We start from the raw sequence: 20,050 nt of genomic DNA on the forward strand, positions 1-20,050 counted from the left end.
TGGGCCCCCCAGCAAGCCCCCGGTGCACCCCCACGGGCAGGACCCTGGCTGGTGGGCCGGGAGGGGAGGGCGGCGGTCTGCGCGGGCCCGCACACCGTGGGGACCCCTGCCCATCACGTGCGGCGCAGCCCCAGCCTCACGCACGCCCCCACCCAGGTCCGTGGCAACAAGCCCAGCTGCCTGCTGGCCCAGCAGAACCGCGGCAAGCTCTTCACCGTGTACAAGCCCAACATCGGGCGGCAGAGCCAGCTGGAGACCTTAGACAGCCTGTGCCGGAGGTTCCACCGGGTAGGCCCGGACGGCCCCGCAGTGCGCCCCCATTGTGCCCCTGGTGCGCCCCTCTCCTGCAGCCCCCAGGCCGGCCCTCCACCTCCATGCTCCGCTGCCCTGGCTGCCAGGTGCAGGATGAGCGGGCCTGGGGCCTTCGGACCTCCTGTTCCCCGCCTGCACGCTGGGGAGCACGGACAGGCCGCGGTCCAGGGGCTCACCCGGCTGTGTCCGCAGGTGACAGCGGAGGACGCCAGAGAGCACTGGGAGAGCAGCTACACCTTCTCGCTGACTCACTGCAGCCACAGCACGTGGTGAGGGCCGAGGGCAGCTTGGGGGGAGTCGGGGGGTGGGGGGGTCGCCCACGCCCGTGCAGCAGCTGGTCTGAGCCGTGGTCCCCACGCAGGAACCGGCACTGCCGCCTGGTGCAGGAGGGCAAGGACTGCGCGCAGGGCCTGAGGCTGCGACACCACTACATGCTGTGCGGGGCCCTGCTGCGCGTGTGGGGCCGCATCGCCGCCGTCATGGCCGACGTCACCAGCAGCAGCTACCTGCAGATCGTGCGCCTCAAGACCAAGGACAAGAAGAAGCAAGTTGGTGAGCGGTGGGCACAGGCGGGGTGGGGGAGGGGGCGCCCTGCCCCGCCCCTCGGGCCCTGACCGCCAGCCCCGCCCCCACCCCGCAGGCATCAAGATCCCCGAGGCCTGCGTGCGCCGTGTCCTGCAGGAGCTGCAGCTCATGGACGCCGATGTGAAGCGCAAGCAGGCGCGCGCCCGGGGTCTCCCCGCGCTGCCACCCGCCCCGCGCCCGCTCGTGCTGCCCTGTGGCCCCGGCGAAGTCCTGGACCTCACGTACAGTCCGCCGGCCCAGGCCTTCCCGCCGCCCTCGCCCTTCGCCTTCCCGGCCCCGGCCCCCGGCGGCCTGCTGCTGGGTGCCCCCGACGCCCCAGCTGACCCCGCGGCGCTCCTGCACCAGGGTTGCGACATCAACTTCAAGGAGGTGCTGGAGGATATGCTGCGCTCCCTCAATGCCGCGCCACCCCCTGAGCCCCCCGGCCCGCTGGGCGCCGGTGGGGGCGCAGCAGGCACACCGGAGGGCAGCGGGGGCCCCGAGCGGCAGAGCGTCATCCAATTCAGCCCCCCCTTCCCCAACTCCTAGGCCCCGGGGCATCCTTCCCGCACGAAACTTATTTATCTGTAATAGGCGCCTTGTCTACGCGAAGCGGATGGTGAGCAGGGCCAACACCGCTGCGGACTACTGAGAGGAGCAGGCGGGGCCAGGGGCCCTTCGTCCGGCCTCCTGAGGCCTCCACTGCAGTGCCTTCCCACCGGTGCCTGGGCAGACCCTCGAGACGCTGCCGGCCCTGGGGGTGCCCTCCGCCCTGCCTGGTGGGCAGTGGCCATGTGCAGGCCCCACTCAGGACACTCAGGGGCCAGGCAGGGCCTGGGGGTGGGGGGCCTCCTCTGTGCCTCTGTCCTCTGCTGCCCTCCTCCAGGCCGGGGTTGGGGCTCCCACCCCACCCACCTTACCAGGCCCGGTCAGGCCTGGATCCCTGAAATCCACAAAACTGGGTGGCCCCAAGAGCTGGAAACTCAGGAAACCCCAGGTGCTCAGGGCCCCACCGCCTCTGGGGGGCTCCGTGGGGCAGATCTTCTATTAATATATGCAACCCCCTCCCTGCTCTCTGTGCCCTAAATTATTGCCCAGCCACCTCTCCCAGGGCCTGGAATCTCCTGCGGAGCTGGTGGGTGGCCCCCTGGTTTCTATGTGTATTTATAATGAATTCAAGTGTATATATGTAAAGAGATCTTTTTTAAATATATGTGCCTTTTCACTACTTCCCAGGCTGTCTGCTGCTCTGGCCTGCAGGGACGGTGGGGAGGGGGTGGGGGGAGGGGCATACGGTGGTCCGGGGAGGCTGCTGGCCCTCCCTCTGCTGCCTCATCCCACCCACAGCGCCTGGCCTTCTGGATGACCGGGGCCAGGCTCCAGGAGACACCCGCCCCAAGAGGCTGTTTGTCCACTGCATGGTCCTGGCATCGGGATAGCAGGCCAGCTGCCTCTGAACTGGCCGTACCAGGCCCCAGGCGTCTTGGAGCAGACACTGCTGCCTCCTGCCCACCGAGACGTGAGCCGCCTGGGCCTGTTGCTCAGAACCCCGTGTTCAGGACTGCGGGCGCTGCCTTGGTTTCTTTCCAGGTCTTCCTCCGGGTGTTTGTTGGTTGAGGCAGGCGGGGCAGCCTGGGGACAGTAGAGCCCAAGAGCTGGGCCCAGCCGGGAAGGCAGGACTGGACGCCAGGCCCTTCCTGGAAGCTGTGGGGAGCATGCCCGGCCTCTGGCCCGGAAGTGGGAGGGGGCTGCCCCCAGCCAGGAGGCGGACTGGTGGGCGGGAGTCGGGAGGCCCTGGTAGAGCGGCTCAGCCACTCTACAGCTGTGCTCCGCCCCCCTCTCACCAGGATGGCGCTCTTGAGCTGCAGGCAGGCAGGCTGTGCCCACCAGCCCTCCTTGGGGGGCTCCCTTTGCCAGGTGAAGCTCGTGGGCAGGCCTGGTGCAGACTCCGTGTCCTCACTGCAAGGCGGGCTTGGTGCCCAGCTGGGCCCGATGCCCAGCTCAGGTGCAGTGGCCTCCAGTAGGCAGGCCCACAAGGCCCAGGTCGCCTGGCCCTTCCACCTGGGAACACGAGGAGACAGAGGCCCCCCGCGGGCCTAGCGCAGCAGGCCAGTCAGGAGGCGGCATCTCCGCCAGGATCAGTTCTGCCCTGGCTGGGCTGAGGAGATTAGCCGCTGGGGCAGCAGGGCGGGTGCAGCCCTCTGAACCCCCAGGGAATTCCACCTCCCACATTCCACCCCCCCAGCCTGGGGAGCTGACTACACCTGCACCTGAGCCCAAAGGGGCCTGGGACAAGACACCCCCCACCCACCAAGTAAGCAAAAGCAACAAGCAAGTGAATTTGTACTGTGTGTTTTATTCCCACAGGGCAGCAGGGGGTGGGGTTGCCGAGCCGTGAGCCAGGCCGAGGGACCTTCCTCCGGCAGGGGTGCACGCCGGGTTCTCGGGTCTGCCCCACCAGGGGCTGGTTTTCAGGCAGACCATCATGGATGCCGGGTGGAAGGCTCCGAGGGGCACAGGCGGCAGGCTTGGGTCGGGGGAGCACACTTGTGGAGCTAGAGGTAGCACGGCAGGTCCTTCTCTATCACCTGCAGGGGAAAGGGGGTCAGGGGCGCCTCTTCCCAGGGCCCTCCCGGGCAGGCTCCCCAACAGACACCTACCAGGGGCTCTTCCATGGGACCGTACCGCTTCACCACACAGCCGTTCTTGTCAATGAGGAACTGCAGGGGAGGCCGTGTCAGGACCCGAGGCCACCATGGGGCTGGGGCGAGCCAGCAGTCCCCCATACACCACCCCATTTAGGTCAGGGTCAAGGACCCTCGAAGCAGCCCAGCTGTGGCTGGGTCTGTCCCCGTCCCCCAGGCCCCCAGCATGGCTTACCTTGGTGAAGTTCCATTTGATGGCACTAGAAGAGAAGCGTGAGATCGTGAGGAATCCCGTGGCAGCTGCAGACCCCCCATTGCCCCTGGGGAGCCATCCTGACACCCCCTGCTCCCCGCCCCGGCCCCCAACTCACTTTCCCAGCATGCCCCTCCCCTTGGGCTGGACTTTCATCCACTTCCACAGTGGGTGGGCATCATCCCCATTCACACAGATCTTGCTGAACATGTCAAATTTGACGTTATAGCTGGCAGCGAACTCTTTGATCTCGGCGTTACTCCCTGGCTCCTGTGCAGACAGGTGCTGGGGTGAGTGGGGAGGAGCCTGTACCCCTTTGGCTCCCGCTTCCACAGAGGGACCCTCTCCCCACGCCCGCACACAGGGACATCCAGGGCCAGCCATGACGCACCTGCTTCCCGAACTGGTTGCAAGGGAAGGCCAGGATCCGTAAACCACGCTCAGCGAATCGGGCGTGCAGGTCGACCAGCTGAGTGTAGTTTACCTCTGTCTTGCCTCATTGCGAGGCCACATTGGTGACGATGCACACGTAGTCCCTGGAGGCAGGATGAGGCGGTCAGGTCATGGCCGCGACCTTCCCCCTGCTCCCTCCACCAAGTGGGCAAGTACCCACCGGTACTTGTCCAGGTTAACCATGTGCCCATCGATGTCCTTAGCTGAGAATTCGTGCATGGAGCGAGCACAGCGCCAGTCGTCGCGGGACGCGCACTGCAAGGCAAGGGTATGCCGAGTGGCTGGCGGACCTCGGGGCCTGGAGCCCGCGGCCGCCCGGCCCGCTCGCCCAGCCCGGGGTGCCGAGAGAGGAAAACCGGAGCCCTGGGGCAAGTAAAAGGGGAGGCTCCTCCTCCTCAAAGGCGCACGCTCCCCTGCACAGCAGGGCACATTTGACCGTAGACAGTGAGACCCAGTAAGTGTTCGGAACCCCGCCAGGTACCCCAGCGGGTGGGGACGCCGCCCGCGGGTGTGGGGGTCCCCCGCGCGCACCGGGTCTTGGGACTCGCTGCCGCAGCCGCTTTCCCCGGCCGCAGGCCCCGCCTGCCCAGGGCTCTTGGAAGTCGGTGGACGCCGGGGGCGCGCCCTCCTGCGACAGCACGCTCGAGCCCTCCGCCTCCGGGGGGCTCGGCGCCGCCGCCCCCGGGGGACTCGGCGCCGCCGCCTGCGACGACCCGGGGAGCCGGCGGCTGCGCGGCCCATGCCGGCCCGTCTCCGGCCGCACCTGTGCCCACCGAGCGCCGCGCCCGGGGGACAAAGGGCCGGTAGCCAAGGGCGTTGGGCCGCTCCTCTGTGACGCCACCGCGCGGGGCCCCAGGGCGCGCAGGGCGGGGGAGGGGCAGTGACGCCCCGTGGCGCGTGATCCCGGATTTCCACCCCGTCGGACACCCCCGCTCTCCGGGCCGCAGGCGGGGCTCCAGTGGCCAACGACGCCTCCCCCAGCTGCCCCGACGCTGCAGCTTCTGTGCGTCAAGGGCGCCCACCCGGGGGTCCCGACCGCCCAGCCCTGTCCCTGGCTACCCCGGACGCGGCCCCCGCCCCCCACCGAGACTCGGGCCGTGACCCCGGCCCGCGCGCTACCCACGGCCCCGACGGCCGCGGACGGGGCGCCGAGCGCTGTCCGCGCGCCCGAGGCCGGCGCCCCGCGTCCAAAGTCGCCGCGGCCCCGCGCGCCGGAAGGCAGGCCGCGCGCCCACCCAACGGCCCGCCCAACGGCCAGTGGCGCCGTACTCACCATGGTGCTGGCCAGGCCGGGCACGGCCAGGGCCCCGCAGAGAAGCGCTGGCTTCAGCAGACGACTCAGGCGGCTGAAACTCATCGCGGCGGCGGCGGGGGCTCCCCGGGAGGCAGCGCTCCTCCCCTCGCCGAGCCGACCAATGGACGCGCGCCGGCGCGCCTCGCCTCCACGCCCTAGGCCACGCCTACCAGCGCCCTCATTGGTTGGATGCGTCGGCTCTGCAGGCGCGTGCCTGCGCCAGCCAATAGGGGGCCGGAGTGGGGGGCGTTGGCTGGAGGGGTTGACTGGGCGGGGCCGTGGCCCGACGGCGGTTTTCATCGCTGTGACTGCGCATGCTCGCCAGCGGGCGGTGGCGGGGGCAGCGTCGACGCCAGCGGTACGGTGAAGGCTTGCGAACAGTGATCTGCACTGAGGGATGCTCGACAACTTGAGATACTACTGGAAACCCGTGGCGGGAGGGGGCTGGCTCGAACTCTCAGAAAACTCGCCCCAGCTCAATGAAAACTGTTTTTTTTGTTTTTTTTTTTGCGGTACGCGGGTCTCTCACTGTTGTGGCTTCTCCCGTTGCGGAGCACAGGCTCCGGACGCGCAGGCTCAGCGGCCATGGCTCACGGGCCCAGCCGCTCCGCGGCATGTGGGATCTTCCCGGACCGGGGCACGAACCCATGTCCCCTGCATCGGCACGCGGACTCTCAACCACTGCGCCACCAGAGAAGCCCGTGGTTTTTGTTTTTAATGTAAATAAAACCACGCTGGGTGTCGGAGACCCCCCACTCGGGCTGCGGTGTCGCTGCGAGGGCCTGGGGGTCACCTGCGGCGACAGCCCCGGACGGCGGTGTCCCTGCTGCAGGGTGCGCCGTCAGCACAGAGCCGAGTGTCGCCGCCCTTGGACACCGCCGCCTTAGCTGCTTATATAAGTGACACGTGAGCCCGGGGGAGGGCCGTTAGCAGTTTACCCTGTGGTCCCGCCCCCCTTTCTCCTGGAGGACGCGCAAGTGTGTGCTTAGCAAGGAAAGCGCAAGCCCAGAGGGATCTGTTGTCATTTGCAACGTGACACAGCGTGTGGTTCGGGATGGGGCTCCCGCTGGCTTGGCTCCAAGCTCATTTCCACTCGAGGCTCAGGCGTTTGGCCACTGCCCAGAGAGCAGACCCACCCCATTCTCGGGACCTGAGTCACGGAATTCCACGCCGGCCTAGCTGCCCCCACCCCCAGCCGTGGCTGGACGTTGACCTGCGGCCAGGAGGGTGTTGTGCTGCCCGTGAAGTTCTCTCTCCTTGGACCCTCCCGGTGAACGTTTCTGCAGAGGCTTTGGGGGCAGGACTTTCGGGGCTGGGGTCCTTTGGGGGAGAAAACGAGCCCTCTCCCTCTGCCCCAACCCAGGGCTTAGATGGCCGAGTTTGGTGGCAAAGGGGACAGGATCCCTGGGGCCAGGTTGCTACATTCCTTCCTTGCCCAATAGCCTTCACATGCTTCTCCCTCTCAGCCTGGTCACGAGGGGCCAGCGAGTTCTGAAGTCGTTTCTTGTCTGGGAGCTCCCATTATCTCAACTGGGTGCCTCACTTCTCAGGAAACCCCCCCTCACTTCTGCCCCCTGGCAGCACTGGGTGTCAGGCCACCCTGGTGAGTTTGAGTTGCCCTTGGGAAGCCTCAGCTGTTCCCAGTTTCCCTTCAGCTGGTATCTGTAACTTTGTCGTGAAGATGGCCACCGGCTGGCTATTTACTTGAAGGTTTCTAGAAAAACAGCTCAGGGCGACCTTCCCTCCCCTTGGAGCCCACCGAGCGGGAGAGATGGAGCAAGGCCTCATCCCATTCCTGACTTCAGGCCAGTTACAATAAGAGCAGAACTGGGCAGGATGAGCTGCCCACTGTGGTCCCACTGGCTCTGAGATTTGTGCCTGGGTTTCACTGCTTTTCCACACTTTCCCCACTTTACAGAGGAGCAGTGGAATCCTGGGGAAGTCTCAAGGCTCCAGCAAGGCTCCCCTGTGGTGGCCAAAGTGCCTGTGTCCCCCAGTGGGGACGCTGAGTTGCCTACCAGCCAGAGGCCTTTCCGGAACCAGGGCCTGATTTCTTCTTAGAAAAAAAATGTTTTTAATTGAGTTAAAATCCACATAACATAAATTCACCATTGTAACCAAGGTGTACAATTAAGTCATTTTTAGTATATTCACAATGTTATGGAACCATCACCACTATCTAATTCTAGAACATTCTCATCACCCCAGAAAGAAACCCTGTCTGCATTTGTAGTCACCCCCCCAGCCCCTGGCCCCCACCGTCTACTTCCTGTCTCTATGAATTTGACTTCTCTAGGGACCTCCTATGAGTGGAATCAGACAGTACTTCACTTTCTGTGACTGGCTTATATCATTCAGCACCCCAAAAAGTAACCCCCTGTCCCCATTACCAGTCTCCTCCAGCCCCCTCCCCCAGGCCCTGACAACCATGAATCCACTCTTGGTGTATTTGCCTGTTCTAGACGTTTCACATCATGTACTATGTGGCCTCTTGTGTCTGGTGTCTCTCACTGAACATCACATCTTCAGGGTTCATCCACATTGTAGTGTGAGACAGTGCTTCTCTCCTTTTCATGCGGAGTAATGTCCTATTATATAAATGGACCATATTGTGTTTGTCCATTTGTCCATTGATGGGTTGTTCCACCTTTTGGCTTTGTAACGCTGTACAAGTTTTTGTGTGGGCATATGTTTTCATTTCTGCTGGGTATGCACCTCAGAGTGGAACTGCCAGGCCACATGGTAACTGTGTAACAATCTGAGGAGCTGCCGGGCTTTCCCACAGCCACTGGTCCATCTCACATCCCTACCCAGGAGTGTGAGGGTGGTGGCCTGATTTCTTTTTTGTTTAAACATTTATTTTATTGAAGTATAGTTGATTTACAATGTTGTGTTAATTTCTGCTGTACAGAAAAGTGATTCAGTTATACATATATAACTTTTTAAAAATTTTATTTATTTTATTTATTTATTTATGGCTGCGTTGGGTCCTGGTTGGTGCGTGCGGGTTTTCTCTAGTTGTGGCGAGCAGGGGCTACTCTTCGTGGCGGTGTGTGGGCTTCTCATTGCGGTGGCTTCTCTTGTTGCGGAGCATAGGCTCTAGGCGCGGGCTTCAGTAGTTGTGGCACGCAGGCTCAGTAGTTGTGGTGCACGGGCTTAGTTGCTCCGTGGCATGTGGGATCTTCCCAGACCAGGGCTCGAACCCGTGTCCCCTGCACTGACGGGATTCTTAACCACTGCGCCACCAGGGAAGCCCAGTGGCCTGATTTCTGAACCTTGGGCTCTGCCAGTTGGGCTGCATGGTGGCGAGGTTCCAAGGAGAAAGTTGCCACTCCATGTGCTGTTGCTGAGGCCACACAGTCTCAGGCAGGATTCTGAGTCATGGGCCTTGGGGTTGGGCCCGCCTGCTACTGTGAGCCCTTTTTCCTCTCTCTTCCCTGCCCCCAGAAACAGCAAGGCTACCTAATGTGCCCTGTCACTCGCACCTGGGCCCTCCCCCCTTACCGTCTAGGCCACCCTCTGGATCCTCCAGCAGTTCTGCCCCCTCCCCCACCCAGATTTGCCCATCACCTAGACAGACACCCTTTGTCCTGCTTTAAACCCACTCTGGACCCTCTCCCTGTCCCCCCTGCTACATCCATATTTCCAATACCTTTCCTCCCATAAATGCCTCCCCCAGCCGGGCCCCCTCCTTGGATCTGCCCTCTGCGGTCACAAACAGGGTCCCCTTGGCCAATCCCCTGCTCAATTCTCAGACCTGCTTTGACGGCTGCTCCATCCCTCCTCCCAACAGCTGCTTCACTGGGCTCCTGGACACCTGGCTTCCACCCACCCTCTATTTTTTTTTTAATGTTTATTTACTTATTTATATTTGGTTGCGTTGGGTCTTCGTTGTTGTGCCTGGGCTTTCTCTAGTTGCGGCGAGCGGGGGCTACTCTTGTTGCAGTGCGCGGGCTTCTCATCGTGGTGGCTTCTCTTGCTGCGGAGCGTGGGCTCTAGGCTCACGGGCTTCAGTAGTTGTGGCTCACAGGCTCTAGAGCTCAGGCTCAGTAGATGGGGCACACGGGCTTAGTTGCTTGAACCCGTGTCCCTGTGTTGGCAGGCGGATTCTTAACCACTGTGCTGCCAGGGAAGTCCCTCTATTCTATTTGAGAAGCACTTAAGTATTGCCAGCGCTGCAATCATCAGCCAAGTACCTATGCAGTGGGCGCTGTTCTTGTCCCTGTTCTACAAGTTGGGGGGGGACATCGAGGCACAGAGAGGTTAAGTAATGTGCCCGGGTCACACAGTCAGGATTGGAGCCCAGGTGGCCACACCCCTCTACCTTCTGCTCTTTCCTCCCCTCCTCCCGGCCTCTGAACAAGGTAGGCAGGCCTCGTGCCTGGCCTCCGATCTGCTCAGTGATCTCATCCAGGCTCCCAGCTCCTGTCTCCACTGTACACCCACAACACCCACGTCTGTCTCCACTCCAAGCTCATCCCGAGTTCCAGACTTGTATCCCACTGCCCCCTGGATGTCTCCCCTTAGGGTCCCCTGGGAGCCCCAAGCTCACCAAGTCCAAGACCCCCTCCCGAGCCGCCCCACACCTTCCCACCCCAGTCGCTCTCCCTCCTCTGCCCGCCTCTGCGTCTCTCATCTCCACGTCCCGTCCACCTGCAGATCCTGTGGGCACTGCCCTCCGGACACCCTGGACCTGCCCGCTGCTCACCCTTCCCTTGGAGCCATACCTATATCTGGCCAGGACGGTCTTCCCCAGCCCCCTCCCTGGTCTCCCTGCTTCTGCCCCGCGGAGATGCTGAAAATGGCTGCAAACCTGAACTTTTCAACCCAACCAGCAAGGCCTCCCAGGATCTGCCCCTCCTGACCTCTGACCTCTTCTCCCACCCCTCCCCCACCACTGGCCTCCTTGCTGCCAACACAACCAGACATGGTCCAGCCTCAGGGCCTTTGCACACACTGCACCCCTGCCTGATACACTTTCCTCCAGACATCCCCACGGCTCCTACCCTCTCACCCTTTGGGTTTTTGCTGGAAATTTCCTTGACCACATTTTTTTTTCTTTTTTTTTTTCTGGCCGAGCAGCTTGTGGGATCTTAGTTTCCCCCCACCAGGGGTTAAACCTGGGCCCTCGGCACTGAAAGCACGGAGTCCTAACTACTGGACAGCCAGGGAATTCCCTTCCCTGACCACATTTGGGACTGCAAACCTCCCGTCTCCCTCAGCCTGGTCTATTTCTTCTTCCACAGCATTGTCACCTTCTAACATACTTCATCATTTACTTATTATGTTCACTGCTTCTGTCCTGTCTCTCCCTGGCATGTAAGGGTGCTTGGCCTGTTTCGTTCACTGTCCCTGTGGTTGCTCATTAAACATTGAATGAATGCATTACTGAATGAGAAGTTACCGATGCAGGGGCACTGGGCTTGGCAGGGGTGGGCAAACCTCCTGTACGAACTCGGGGGTAGGGGCAGATGCGGGCTGTAAAAACATGCACAGTCTTGGGGGCTGTGGGGTATCCAGGCAGGGGCTAGGCTGGGGCTCACGGGAAGGGAGAGGGGGAGGACAGAGCATTTCATAAGCACCAGGAATTATTCTAAGCTCCTCCTAAGTACGACCATCTCCTTAGATCCCCAGCTAACCCTCTAAAATGGGGACACTTTATTTCCATTGTACAGAGGGGAAACTGAGGCTCGGGAGCATTAAGTTGTATGTAGCCCTGAGCCAACTGAGAAAACCCCCTACAGTTGGATGCACAAACACTCATGGAGCGCCTCTTAGGCCGCCCGAGGGTCCCCGGGAGCTGAGCAGACCCCTGACTCCATCAAGGCCTCAGTTTCCCCGCCCACACCTCGCCTTTGTTCTCTGGATTCTAAACGGTCCTCCCAGGCGAGCATTGAGCGGAAACTACAACTCCCGAGGGGCCTTGGGGTCAAAGCCTCGCGAGAACTTCCGAGGCGCGGGTGGTGGTGCTGGTCGCACGTTTCTCGCGCAGCCAACCGTCGCTTTAGTAAGGCTCGGGCTGCCTTTGGCGCTGCCGCTCCCGTAGGTCGCTTCATTCAGGCATTCGCCGGCGACAGCCCTGCAAGGGGAGGGCGACGTGAGGGGGCCTGAGCGGAGCTCGGCGCAGGCGCAGTGGGCGCGGGTCCTGCCGGGCGCAGGCGCAGTGAGTGCAAGCGGCGGCAGCCATGGACGATGAGGAGGAGACGTACCGGCTGTGGAAAATCCGCAAGACCATCATGCAGGTGAGCAGCGCGCTTGGTGAACGCGGTGAGAGCGAGCCTCGCTCCCCCAGGCGAGCCGGGCACGCAGCAGCCGGAGCGCGGACGGCGGGTGCGGGGCCCGGAGGTAGAAATGAGCCTCCCCACCCGCGGCCGCGCGGCTGGAGCGGAGGGGTCGGGCTCAGGCTGGGCCCCCGGTGCGGGGGTTTGCGGGAGACCGAGTCGCGAGTCGCGACCGAGCCCCCCGGGAGGGAGTCAAGGTCTCGCTCGAGCTGGAGAGAGGGAGGACGGCAGACGCTAGGCCGGCCCCTGTTTGTGTCCATGGAAGGTTCTGGTGTTACCTACCGGGGTTCTTGAATTTCTTAATCAGTAGAAATTGATAGCAGGCCAGACGAGAAATTCAAGTCAGGCTTTATTGGAGTTTGTGCTGCAGCATGAAGTAACGAAAACAAGCAACAGGTGCCCTTGCTCCAAGGAAGGCGAGCTGGTCCCTTAAATGGGGTGAGGGTGGGGACGGGTCCAGGGGTCAGGCCGGAGGGGTGGCTTGGAGGGGTCTGCCCACCCCCTTGGTGGTGCTGTGTGCAGGGATCATGCCCAATACCCTGCTTTTGCTCCCGGCTCCTCAGAAGTGGCAGTTGGGTTCTTGGCCTTTTTTTTTCTTTTTTTTTTTTTCTGCGGTACGCGGGCCTCTCGCTGCTGTGGCCTCTCCCGTTGCGGAGCACAGGCTCCAGACGCGCAGGTTCAGCGGCCATAGCTCACGGGCCTAGCCACTCCGCGGCATGTGGCATCTTCCTGGACCGGGGCACGAACCCGTGTCCCCTGCATCGGGAGGCGGACTCTCAACCACTGCGCCACGAGGGAAGCCCTTTTGTTTTGTTTTTTTGTTTTGTTTTTTGTTTTCCTCTTCTTGATCTTTTTGGATCTTGGTCCTTGTTTGCCCCAACTGCGCATGTGCTTAGTTATTTCTAGTCCCTTACATATAGTTTCTGGGTGTTTTGTTGCTGGAGGATACATTTGCCCAGGTGCAAGGGCTTCAGCAAAAGGTCCCAGGTCCCAGACTGTCTTATCGGCACCACCTCAAGTGCATAACGCAGAATCCCGGGGTCGTGGGGTGGAAGGAACCCTGGTGGGTTTGTCTTACCGCTGCCTGGTGGCTACTTAGATGTCCCAGCCACCAACTTTGAATTACTCGGGCCGGGTCCGAGTCATACCAGCGTTCTCTGTGTGCCTCATTCTTTAAGCTACGCCGTGGGAGGGGACCAGTGTGATGCCACGGAGGCTTGCGGTCTTGATCAAGAGCACCCACCCTCCCGGGAATCCTGTTGGGCTAAGGCCGGGTGGTGGCCCCCAGCCTCTCTGCCCTTTGCAGAGCTGCCCAAAGACAGGACTGGAGCAACTGTGCTTCTGGCTGACAGTGTCGGGGGCCCCTGGGAGAGGAGACCCAGGGCTCTAGAGGGAGACTCGGCTGAGGAAAGGGGGTGCGGGCAGGGCTGGGCTGGGTAGCGATTCCAACCTTCCTTTCTCTGTCTGGGTCCTCATCTTGTGCATGCACTCAGAGAGCCCCAGTTTCTGAGGCAGGGCCTAGAACTGCTGACCCTCAGGCCTTTTCCTGGTTTTCCAACCAGCGTCTGCCCTGCCAGCCCAGCAGCACCCTTCCAGCCAGCTGTGCCTGTCTGCCCCAGACCCTGGGGCCTGGCTCTGCATTCAGCAGCCCTCCTCACGTCCCAGCTCTGTCCCGGTCTCCTCCTCAGTGGCCTCACCTACCCAGAGCTCTTGCTGCCGTCCCCCCTCCGCCCTGGGGTCACCTGGTCCTTTCTCTTTGCAGCTGTGCCACGATCGTGGCTACCTGGTGACCCAGGACGAGCTGGACCAGACGCTGGAGGAGTTCAAGGCCCAGTTTGGGGACAAGCCCAGTGAAGGGAGGCCTCGGCGCACAGACCTCACGGTGCTGGTGGCCCACAACGACGACCCCACTGACCAGATGTTCGTCTTCTTCCCAGGTGAGGGGCAGCTCAGGGCCAGCTCTTAGCAGCCACCTGCCTTGTGACCCAGAGTCTGCCTGTTCTCATCCTTCTGCCCCCTCACCCTCCTTGCTGTGGGGACTCCTTTTCCAGCTTCCTCTTCTCGGTCACCTTCCCTATTCTCTCTTCCTCAACGCTTTTCTCTGACCAAGGTTATCACAGGCCTCCCAGCTGGGCCCCTGGGTCCTCCCTGCCCTCACCCGTCAGCCCAGCTTCTGCTCCCAGCGCTTGCCCTTCCTGCGCTGCTGCAGGACTCCTGCCCTGTCTCGTTCCTGTCGGTTCCCCCCTCGCCTGCCTGGTCAGTGTCCATCCGTCGTCCCTGGTGACTGAGCTCAAGTGCCTCCTCTTTGGGAACCCACTCTGAGCCCCGGGTTGAGTGAAGACAGCCCCCCAGCACCAGGGGTGTTCCAGGACCCCTGTGTTCCTCTGTCTTTGCAAGTCCTACACTGAGGCAGACTGGCTCTAAAGCCCCAAAGGTTAGGGGGCCTTGTTGGGTCGTGAGCACCTTGGGGGCCCACCCCAGTACCTTGAGTCAAAGGGGTGGGCAGAAAATGCTTGTTCAACAGACCCAGGTGGCACTTTTTTAAAAATTTTATTTTATTGAAGTACAGTTGATTTACAACGTTGTGTTAATTTCTGCCTTACAGCAAAGTGACTCAGTTATAAATATATATACATCCATATATATATGTTCTTTTTCATATTCTTTTTTACTATGGTTTAATCCCAGGATACTGAATATTGTTCCCTGTGCTGTATAGTAGGACCTTGTTTATCCATCTTGTATATAATAGTTTGTATCTGCTAACCCCAAACTCCCAATCCATCCCTCCCCCACCCCCCTCCCCCTTGGTATCCACACGTCCGTTCTCTATGTCTGGGAGTCTCTTTCTGTTTTGTAAATAAGCTCATTTGTATCATCTTTTTAGATTCCACGTATAAGTGATATATGATATTTGTCTTTCTGACTTACTTGGCATAGTTTGGTAATCTCTGGGTCCATCCATGTTGCTGCAAATGGCATTATTTCATTCTTTTTTATGGCTGAGTAGTATTCTGTTGTATCTATGTACCACATCTTCTTTATCCATTCATCTGGACATTTAGGTTGTTTGCATGTCTCGGCAATGGTGAATGGTGCTGCTATGAACACTGGGGTGCATGTATCTTTTTGAATTATAGTTTTGTCTGGATATATGCCCAGGAGTGGGCTTGCTGGGTCATATAGCAACACTGTTTTTAGTTGGTTTTGTTTGTTTGTTTTTAAGATTTGTTTGTTTATTTATTTATTTATGGCGGGCGTCGGGTCTTAGTTGCAGCATGTGGGATCTTGATTGAGGCATGCGGGATCTTCCCTTGCAGTGCACAGGCTCTTCAGTGAGGCGCGCGGGCTTCTCTCTAGTTGTGGCATGCGGGTTTTCTCTTCTCTAGTTGTAACATGCAGGCTCCAGGGTGCGTGGGCTCTGTAGTTGTGGCGTGCAGGCTACAGAGCGCATGGGCTCTGGTTTGCGGCACGCAGGCTCTCTAGCTAAGGTGCGTGAGCCCTCTATTGTGGCACACAGGCTTAGTTGCCCCGCGGCATGTGGGATCAAACCCATGTCCTCTGCATTGGAAGGTAGATTCTTAACCACTGGACCACCAGGGAAGTCCCCTCATGTTTTGCATTTAAATCTTTGAGCCATTTTGAGTTTATTTTTGTATATGATGTGAGGGAATGTCTAACTTCATGGATTTACATGTGGCTGTGCAGCTTTCCCATCACCACTTGCTGAAGAAACTGTCTTTTCCTCAGTGTACATTCTTGCCTCCTTTGTCGAAGATTAATTGACCATAGCTGTGTGGGTTTATTTCTGGGTTCTCTATTCTGTTCCATTGATCTGTGTCTGTTTATGTGTCAATACCATGCTGTTTTGAAAACTAGCTTTGTAGTATTATTGTAAGTCTGGGTGAGTTATGCCTCCTACTTTTTTCTTCTTCCTGAGGATTGCTTTGGCAATTCTGGGTCTTCTCTGGTTCCGTGTAAATTTTAAGAGTATGTGTTCTAGTTCTGTGAAAAATGTCATGGGTAATTTGTGCTGGGTCTTAGCTGCGGATCCATGAATTGCTTTTTTTTGTTGAGATATATTCCCTCTATACCCACTTTCATAAGAATTTTTATCATGCACGGATGCTGAATTTTATCAAATGCTTTTTCTGCATCTGTTGAGACAGTCGTGTGGTTTTTGTCTTTCCTTTCGTTGATGTGGTGTATCACATTTGCATATGTTGAACCATCCTTGTGACCCTGGGATGAATCTAGGTGGCACTTTTAAGAAGAGTGTCCCCTGTGTGTGAAACGTACTTATTGTAGACTTTGGTGCCTAAGCACGTGCCTCCCGTGGTGCCATCTTGGGGGTGGGGCCACCTCACTTCCTGGTCTTTACTGACAGTGGGGGTGTCCCGCTCTCTCAGATGGGCCGTGGCACAGGGTTGAGGTCCCTGCCTGTGTTAGTTTGCACGGCTGCTGTAACAAAACCCCACAGACCGGGGGCATAAACAGACAGTGCTTCTCTCCCAGTGCTGGGGGCCTCTCGCTGGTGTGTAGACCTCCGTCTTCTCCCTGTGTCCTCACATGCTTGTCCCTTTCTGTGTGTCTGTGTCCTGATCTCTTAAGGTCCCCAGCCTCACGACCTTGTGTTACCGTAATTACTTTTTTAAAGACCCCATTTCCAAACACAGTCTCATTCTGAGGTTCCTGGGGGTCAGGACTCCCAACAGAGGGACTTCGGGGACAGGGCACTGCCGGTTGGTGGAGTGGGGTGTGAGGAGAACAGCGAGAGGCAGCGGACGTGCTGCACACGGACTCCGGGGCTGCCCAGCCGCTGACCTGCTGGGCTCCTTGGGTCCAACCGTTCTCTCGTGACAGGCCCCAGGCCCTGCATGCTGCCGAGACCGTGAGGACCCCTGGTGCTGGCAGCGAGGAGCTGGGTGGGCTGTCTCCGTGTTGGGACCGTGCTCCCCGGGTCGTCTCGCCTCCACTCACCTCTGAACACCCCAGCCCTCGTCTCGTGGGCCCCCGGACTAAACAAACTGCTTAGTCTGGGACTTCCCGAACCACAGAACCGCTGAGGCACTGCACAGACCCAGACTCCCAGACCCCACTTCCAGAAAGAGGTCCCTTAGGTCCGGGGCCCAGGGCACCTTTCAACTCCCACATGACATGCAGGCAGCCAGCGCCCCGTTCTGGGACCAGCAGCCCGGTTCTCACTCTGCAAACGGGAGGCCAAGGAGCGGCACTGCAGTGCCTTGGCAGGGGTGGGATAGAACCCAGGCGCCGGGCGGGGGGGTGCGGCCAGCGTCCACCAGACTGTGCTTGGTCTGCAGAGGAGCCCAAGGTGGGCATCAAGACCATCAAGGTGTACTGCCAGCGGATGCAGGAGGAGAACATCACGCGGGCCCTCATTGTGGTACAGCAGGGCATGACGCCCTCCGCCAAGCAGGTGGGTGCCCGCTGCCTCTGGTCCCCAGCTGTGGGTTGGACTGGCCTGGTGGTTGGGATGGGTAGCTGGCGAGCACGTTTGTCCCCGTGTGAACAAGGGGACACAGGCTGTGGGGTCCAGGGAGGGGCTGCCGCACCAGCTCCCGGCAACCCTGGGAGCATTTTGACAGACGGGCCCTCACCCTTCTTGCGATGAGACCGAGGCCTCGGCAATGTGCTGAATGCCTGGGAGGGGTGGGGTGGGCTTCTCCCCAAGTGGAAACCCTACCCACTGAGGTGGGTTTTCCTGATGTGTGACATGGGACCTGCGCAGCTTCCCGGGTGCCAGCTGCCTGCGAGGAAGGGCGAGGTGGGTGGGCCCGGGGCCAGCGCAGGGGGCGGGTGGCCGCCTTGGCTGTGCCTGAGGGTCGGCGTCTCTTCCAGTCCCTGGTCGACATGGCCCCCAAGTACATCCTGGAGCAGTTTCTGCAGCAGGAGCTGCTCATCAACATCACGGAGCATGAGGTAGGGGTGGGGGGTGAGACTGGAGACTCGCCTCCTGCCCCCCCAGGCCCCTCACCTGTTCGGGGTTGGCAGACATCCAGGTCTTGGGGAGGCGAGTCCGGGAGCCCCTTCATGGTGGAAAGAAGGTGGGGCGGGGTCTCAGTGTGTGGCCCCTGGGCCAGGAGCAGCTGGGGCCTTGCTAGGAGGGCAGGTTCCCAGGCCCACCCAGCCTGCGGAGTCAGGAGCTTTGGGGTGGGTGGAATCTGCATGTCCCCAGGACCCTCGGGGCTCCGGGATTGTGCCCTGTGGCTCATCTGCACGGCTAGGGGTGTAGGCTCCAGGACCCCTGTCCCACTGTGGAGTCAGGACTTGCGCAGACGCCCGGGGCCCACGCTGCACCCCTCTGGAGGGCCTGTGGGGTCTGTTGCAGCCCTGTGGAGACCAGGTTCTCTTCTCGCAGCTGGTCCCTGAGCACGTTGTCATGACCAAGGAGGAGGTGACGGAGTTGCTGGCCCGGTAGTATCCTTTCTGGCCCCCAGCTGGGCCCGGCTCCTCTCCCCTACAGCTCTCCCCACAACACCCCCAGTCAGTCCAGCGAGGCCTTTTCCCTGACCTGCTTCTCAGTAAACTCCGAGAGAACCAGCTGCCCAGGATCCAGGCGGGAGACCCCGTGGCACGTTACTTTGGGATAAAGCGAGGGCAGGTGAGAAGCCCCTCCCAGGGAGGAGCTGGGCCCACCTCCAGCCCCCTTCAGAGCCCAGGCTTCTGAGCAGGGCAAGAGGGACCCCGCCCACCTGCTTTCCTGCCTCTGCAGGTGGTGAAGATCATCCGGCCCAGCGAGACCGCAGGCAGGTACATCACCTACCGGCTGGTACAGTAGCGGCCCGACAGACATGAAGCGAGAGGGTGCCGAGGGCTGGGTGTGGGCGGCCGTCCCAGCCCTGTGAGTGAGCCCCGCCTGTTACGTGCTCTGGAGGGAGCTCACATTCAGCCTGCGCGCCCAGCTCATGTGACAGGTCACACTGCTGGCCGCCCCCTGTCTCTCGGCAAGTCCCCCAGGGGATGGAAAGATGGGCTGCGATGACCCACCAGGTCGGGAGCTTGGTGGCCGACTGCCTGGGGGAGTCCGCTCCTCCTGGGAACCTTGCCTCTGCTCCCCTGGGCTGCAGGGTGGCCCGCCTTGGGCTTTCCTTTCCTGGCCTGAGGGTCCCCGTGGCTTCTCCTGGGCTCCTGGATGCTGAGCCCCACCCTGGATCCCACCTGACGGTACCTTGGGAGGGGACAGGATACCGCAGGGTGGCCCCGAGCTCCTCCCGGGCTTCCGTCGCCGTGTCCCCCCAACAGTGACCCTGATGCTGCTTGTCTGGGTGCTCCGAGGGCAGCGGGGAGTGAGACAGATTGCTACGGAATGCTGGGTATCTTAAAGAATTAAAAATATCTTGAGTAAATAAGTTCACTTGTCTGAACGACCAAGACGGAATGTTTACCCGGTTTGCTGCGAGCAGCCTTGCTCGGGCTTCTGTCCCCTCAACAGGGTCTCGGTCCACTTCCCCCCCTGGTGGAGCTGTGAGGGAGGGGCTCCAGTGCCGCCTTCAGCTTTGCTTCTTGGTGCTTTTCTTGCATAGAAGTTTGGGATCAAACTCTACCTCCTTTTCCCTCTATTAATTTCAGAGGCCTCCTACCCAGGCTAAGCGCAGTTGTCTGTGTTTTAGTTTAATAGCTTCATGAAGGATTTATATACCATACAGTTCACCCTTCTAAAGTGTATGGTTCCATGATTCTTAGTATATGCACAATCGGACACCCATCACCACAGTCAATTTTGGAACATTCCATCCTCCTAAAAAGAAAGCCTGTCCCTGTCAGCAGTCACCCACCCCACCCCACCCCAGCCCCTGACAACCACGAATCTGTCTGGATTTGCCTGTTCTGGACGTTTCCCATCAGTGGAATCACACACCGTGTCCTTCTGTGTCTAGCTTCTCTTACGGAGCATCGTGTTCTCACGGTTCGTCCACGTTGTAGGAGTGTCAGGGCTTCACCCCTTTTCACGGCCGAGTGATGCTCCTGTGTGTGGAGGGACACGTGTTCATTCTTCAGTTGATGGACTGTTTCCATTTGTTGGCGACTGTGCATCATGTTGCTGTGGGCGTCCAGGTACGAGGTGGTGTGGTTGTGTTTATTTCTCTGGCTGTGGGTGTGCCTCGGAGTAGAATTGCTGGGTCCTGCAGAAGCTCTTGTTTCCTTTGGAGAGACAGGCTGTCTGTGCCACGGCTGCCCCGGTTCCTGTTCGCGTCTCCACCTCCTCACCAAATCGCGGCCGGGGGGT

The 20,050-nt window shown here is 60.2% G+C and overlaps 3 protein-coding genes across 8 annotated transcripts in view; 2 read left to right on the top strand and 1 right to left on the bottom strand.

The window, feature by feature from the left end:
• The window catches only part of SBNO2 (strawberry notch homolog 2), a 44,028-nt gene extending 41,924 nt beyond the window's left edge, over nt 1–2,104 (top strand). For 2 of the 5 annotated variants that reach the window (XM_060094771.1, XM_060094772.1), the window contains exons 29-32: nt 157–288; nt 505–581; nt 674–864; nt 953–2,104. In XM_060094771.1, coding sequence (XP_059950754.1) covers nt 157–288; nt 505–581; nt 674–864; nt 953–1,425 — 873 coding nt within the window. In that variant the 3' untranslated portion in view covers nt 1,426–2,104. The remainder of the gene's footprint in view (nt 1–156; nt 289–504; nt 582–673; nt 865–952) is intronic. The other 3 variants (XM_060094774.1, XM_060094773.1, XM_060094775.1) reach the window with 3 other exon arrangements.
• A 1,242-nt stretch (nt 2,105–3,346) lies between these two features.
• On the bottom strand, nt 3,347–5,617 carry GPX4 (glutathione peroxidase 4). The gene is made up of 7 exons (XM_060092425.1): nt 5,501–5,617; nt 4,388–4,482; nt 4,166–4,310; nt 3,893–4,044; nt 3,757–3,781; nt 3,537–3,596; nt 3,347–3,464 (listed from the first exon to the last, which is right to left on the bottom strand). Exons 1-7 carry the CDS (start codon nt 5,582–5,584, stop codon nt 3,432–3,434), a joined length of 594 nt encoding a protein of 197 aa, XP_059948408.1. The 5' UTR covers nt 5,585–5,617; the 3' UTR covers nt 3,347–3,431.
• A 6,039-nt stretch (nt 5,618–11,656) lies between these two features.
• POLR2E (RNA polymerase II, I and III subunit E) lies at nt 11,657–19,172 on the top strand. 2 transcript variants are annotated; one of them, XM_060094776.1, is made up of 7 exons: nt 11,657–11,763; nt 13,565–13,739; nt 17,124–17,239; nt 17,662–17,742; nt 18,152–18,240; nt 18,346–18,424; nt 18,536–19,172. In XM_060094776.1, the coding sequence occupies exons 1-7, from the start codon at nt 11,707–11,709 to the stop codon at nt 18,599–18,601; spliced, it is 663 nt and encodes a 220-aa protein (XP_059950759.1). In that variant the 5' UTR covers nt 11,657–11,706; the 3' UTR covers nt 18,602–19,172. The 2 variants fall into 2 exon arrangements, with proteins under 2 accessions (XP_059950759.1, XP_059950760.1); XM_060094777.1 differs by having other exon boundaries at nt 18,182–18,240.
• Nucleotides 19,173–20,050: the final 878 nt, after the last annotated feature.

Source organism: Mesoplodon densirostris, chromosome 3, assembly GCF_025265405.1.
Source record: "Mesoplodon densirostris isolate mMesDen1 chromosome 3, mMesDen1 primary haplotype, whole genome shotgun sequence".
Taxonomy (NCBI): Eukaryota; Metazoa; Chordata; class Mammalia; order Artiodactyla; family Ziphiidae; genus Mesoplodon; species Mesoplodon densirostris.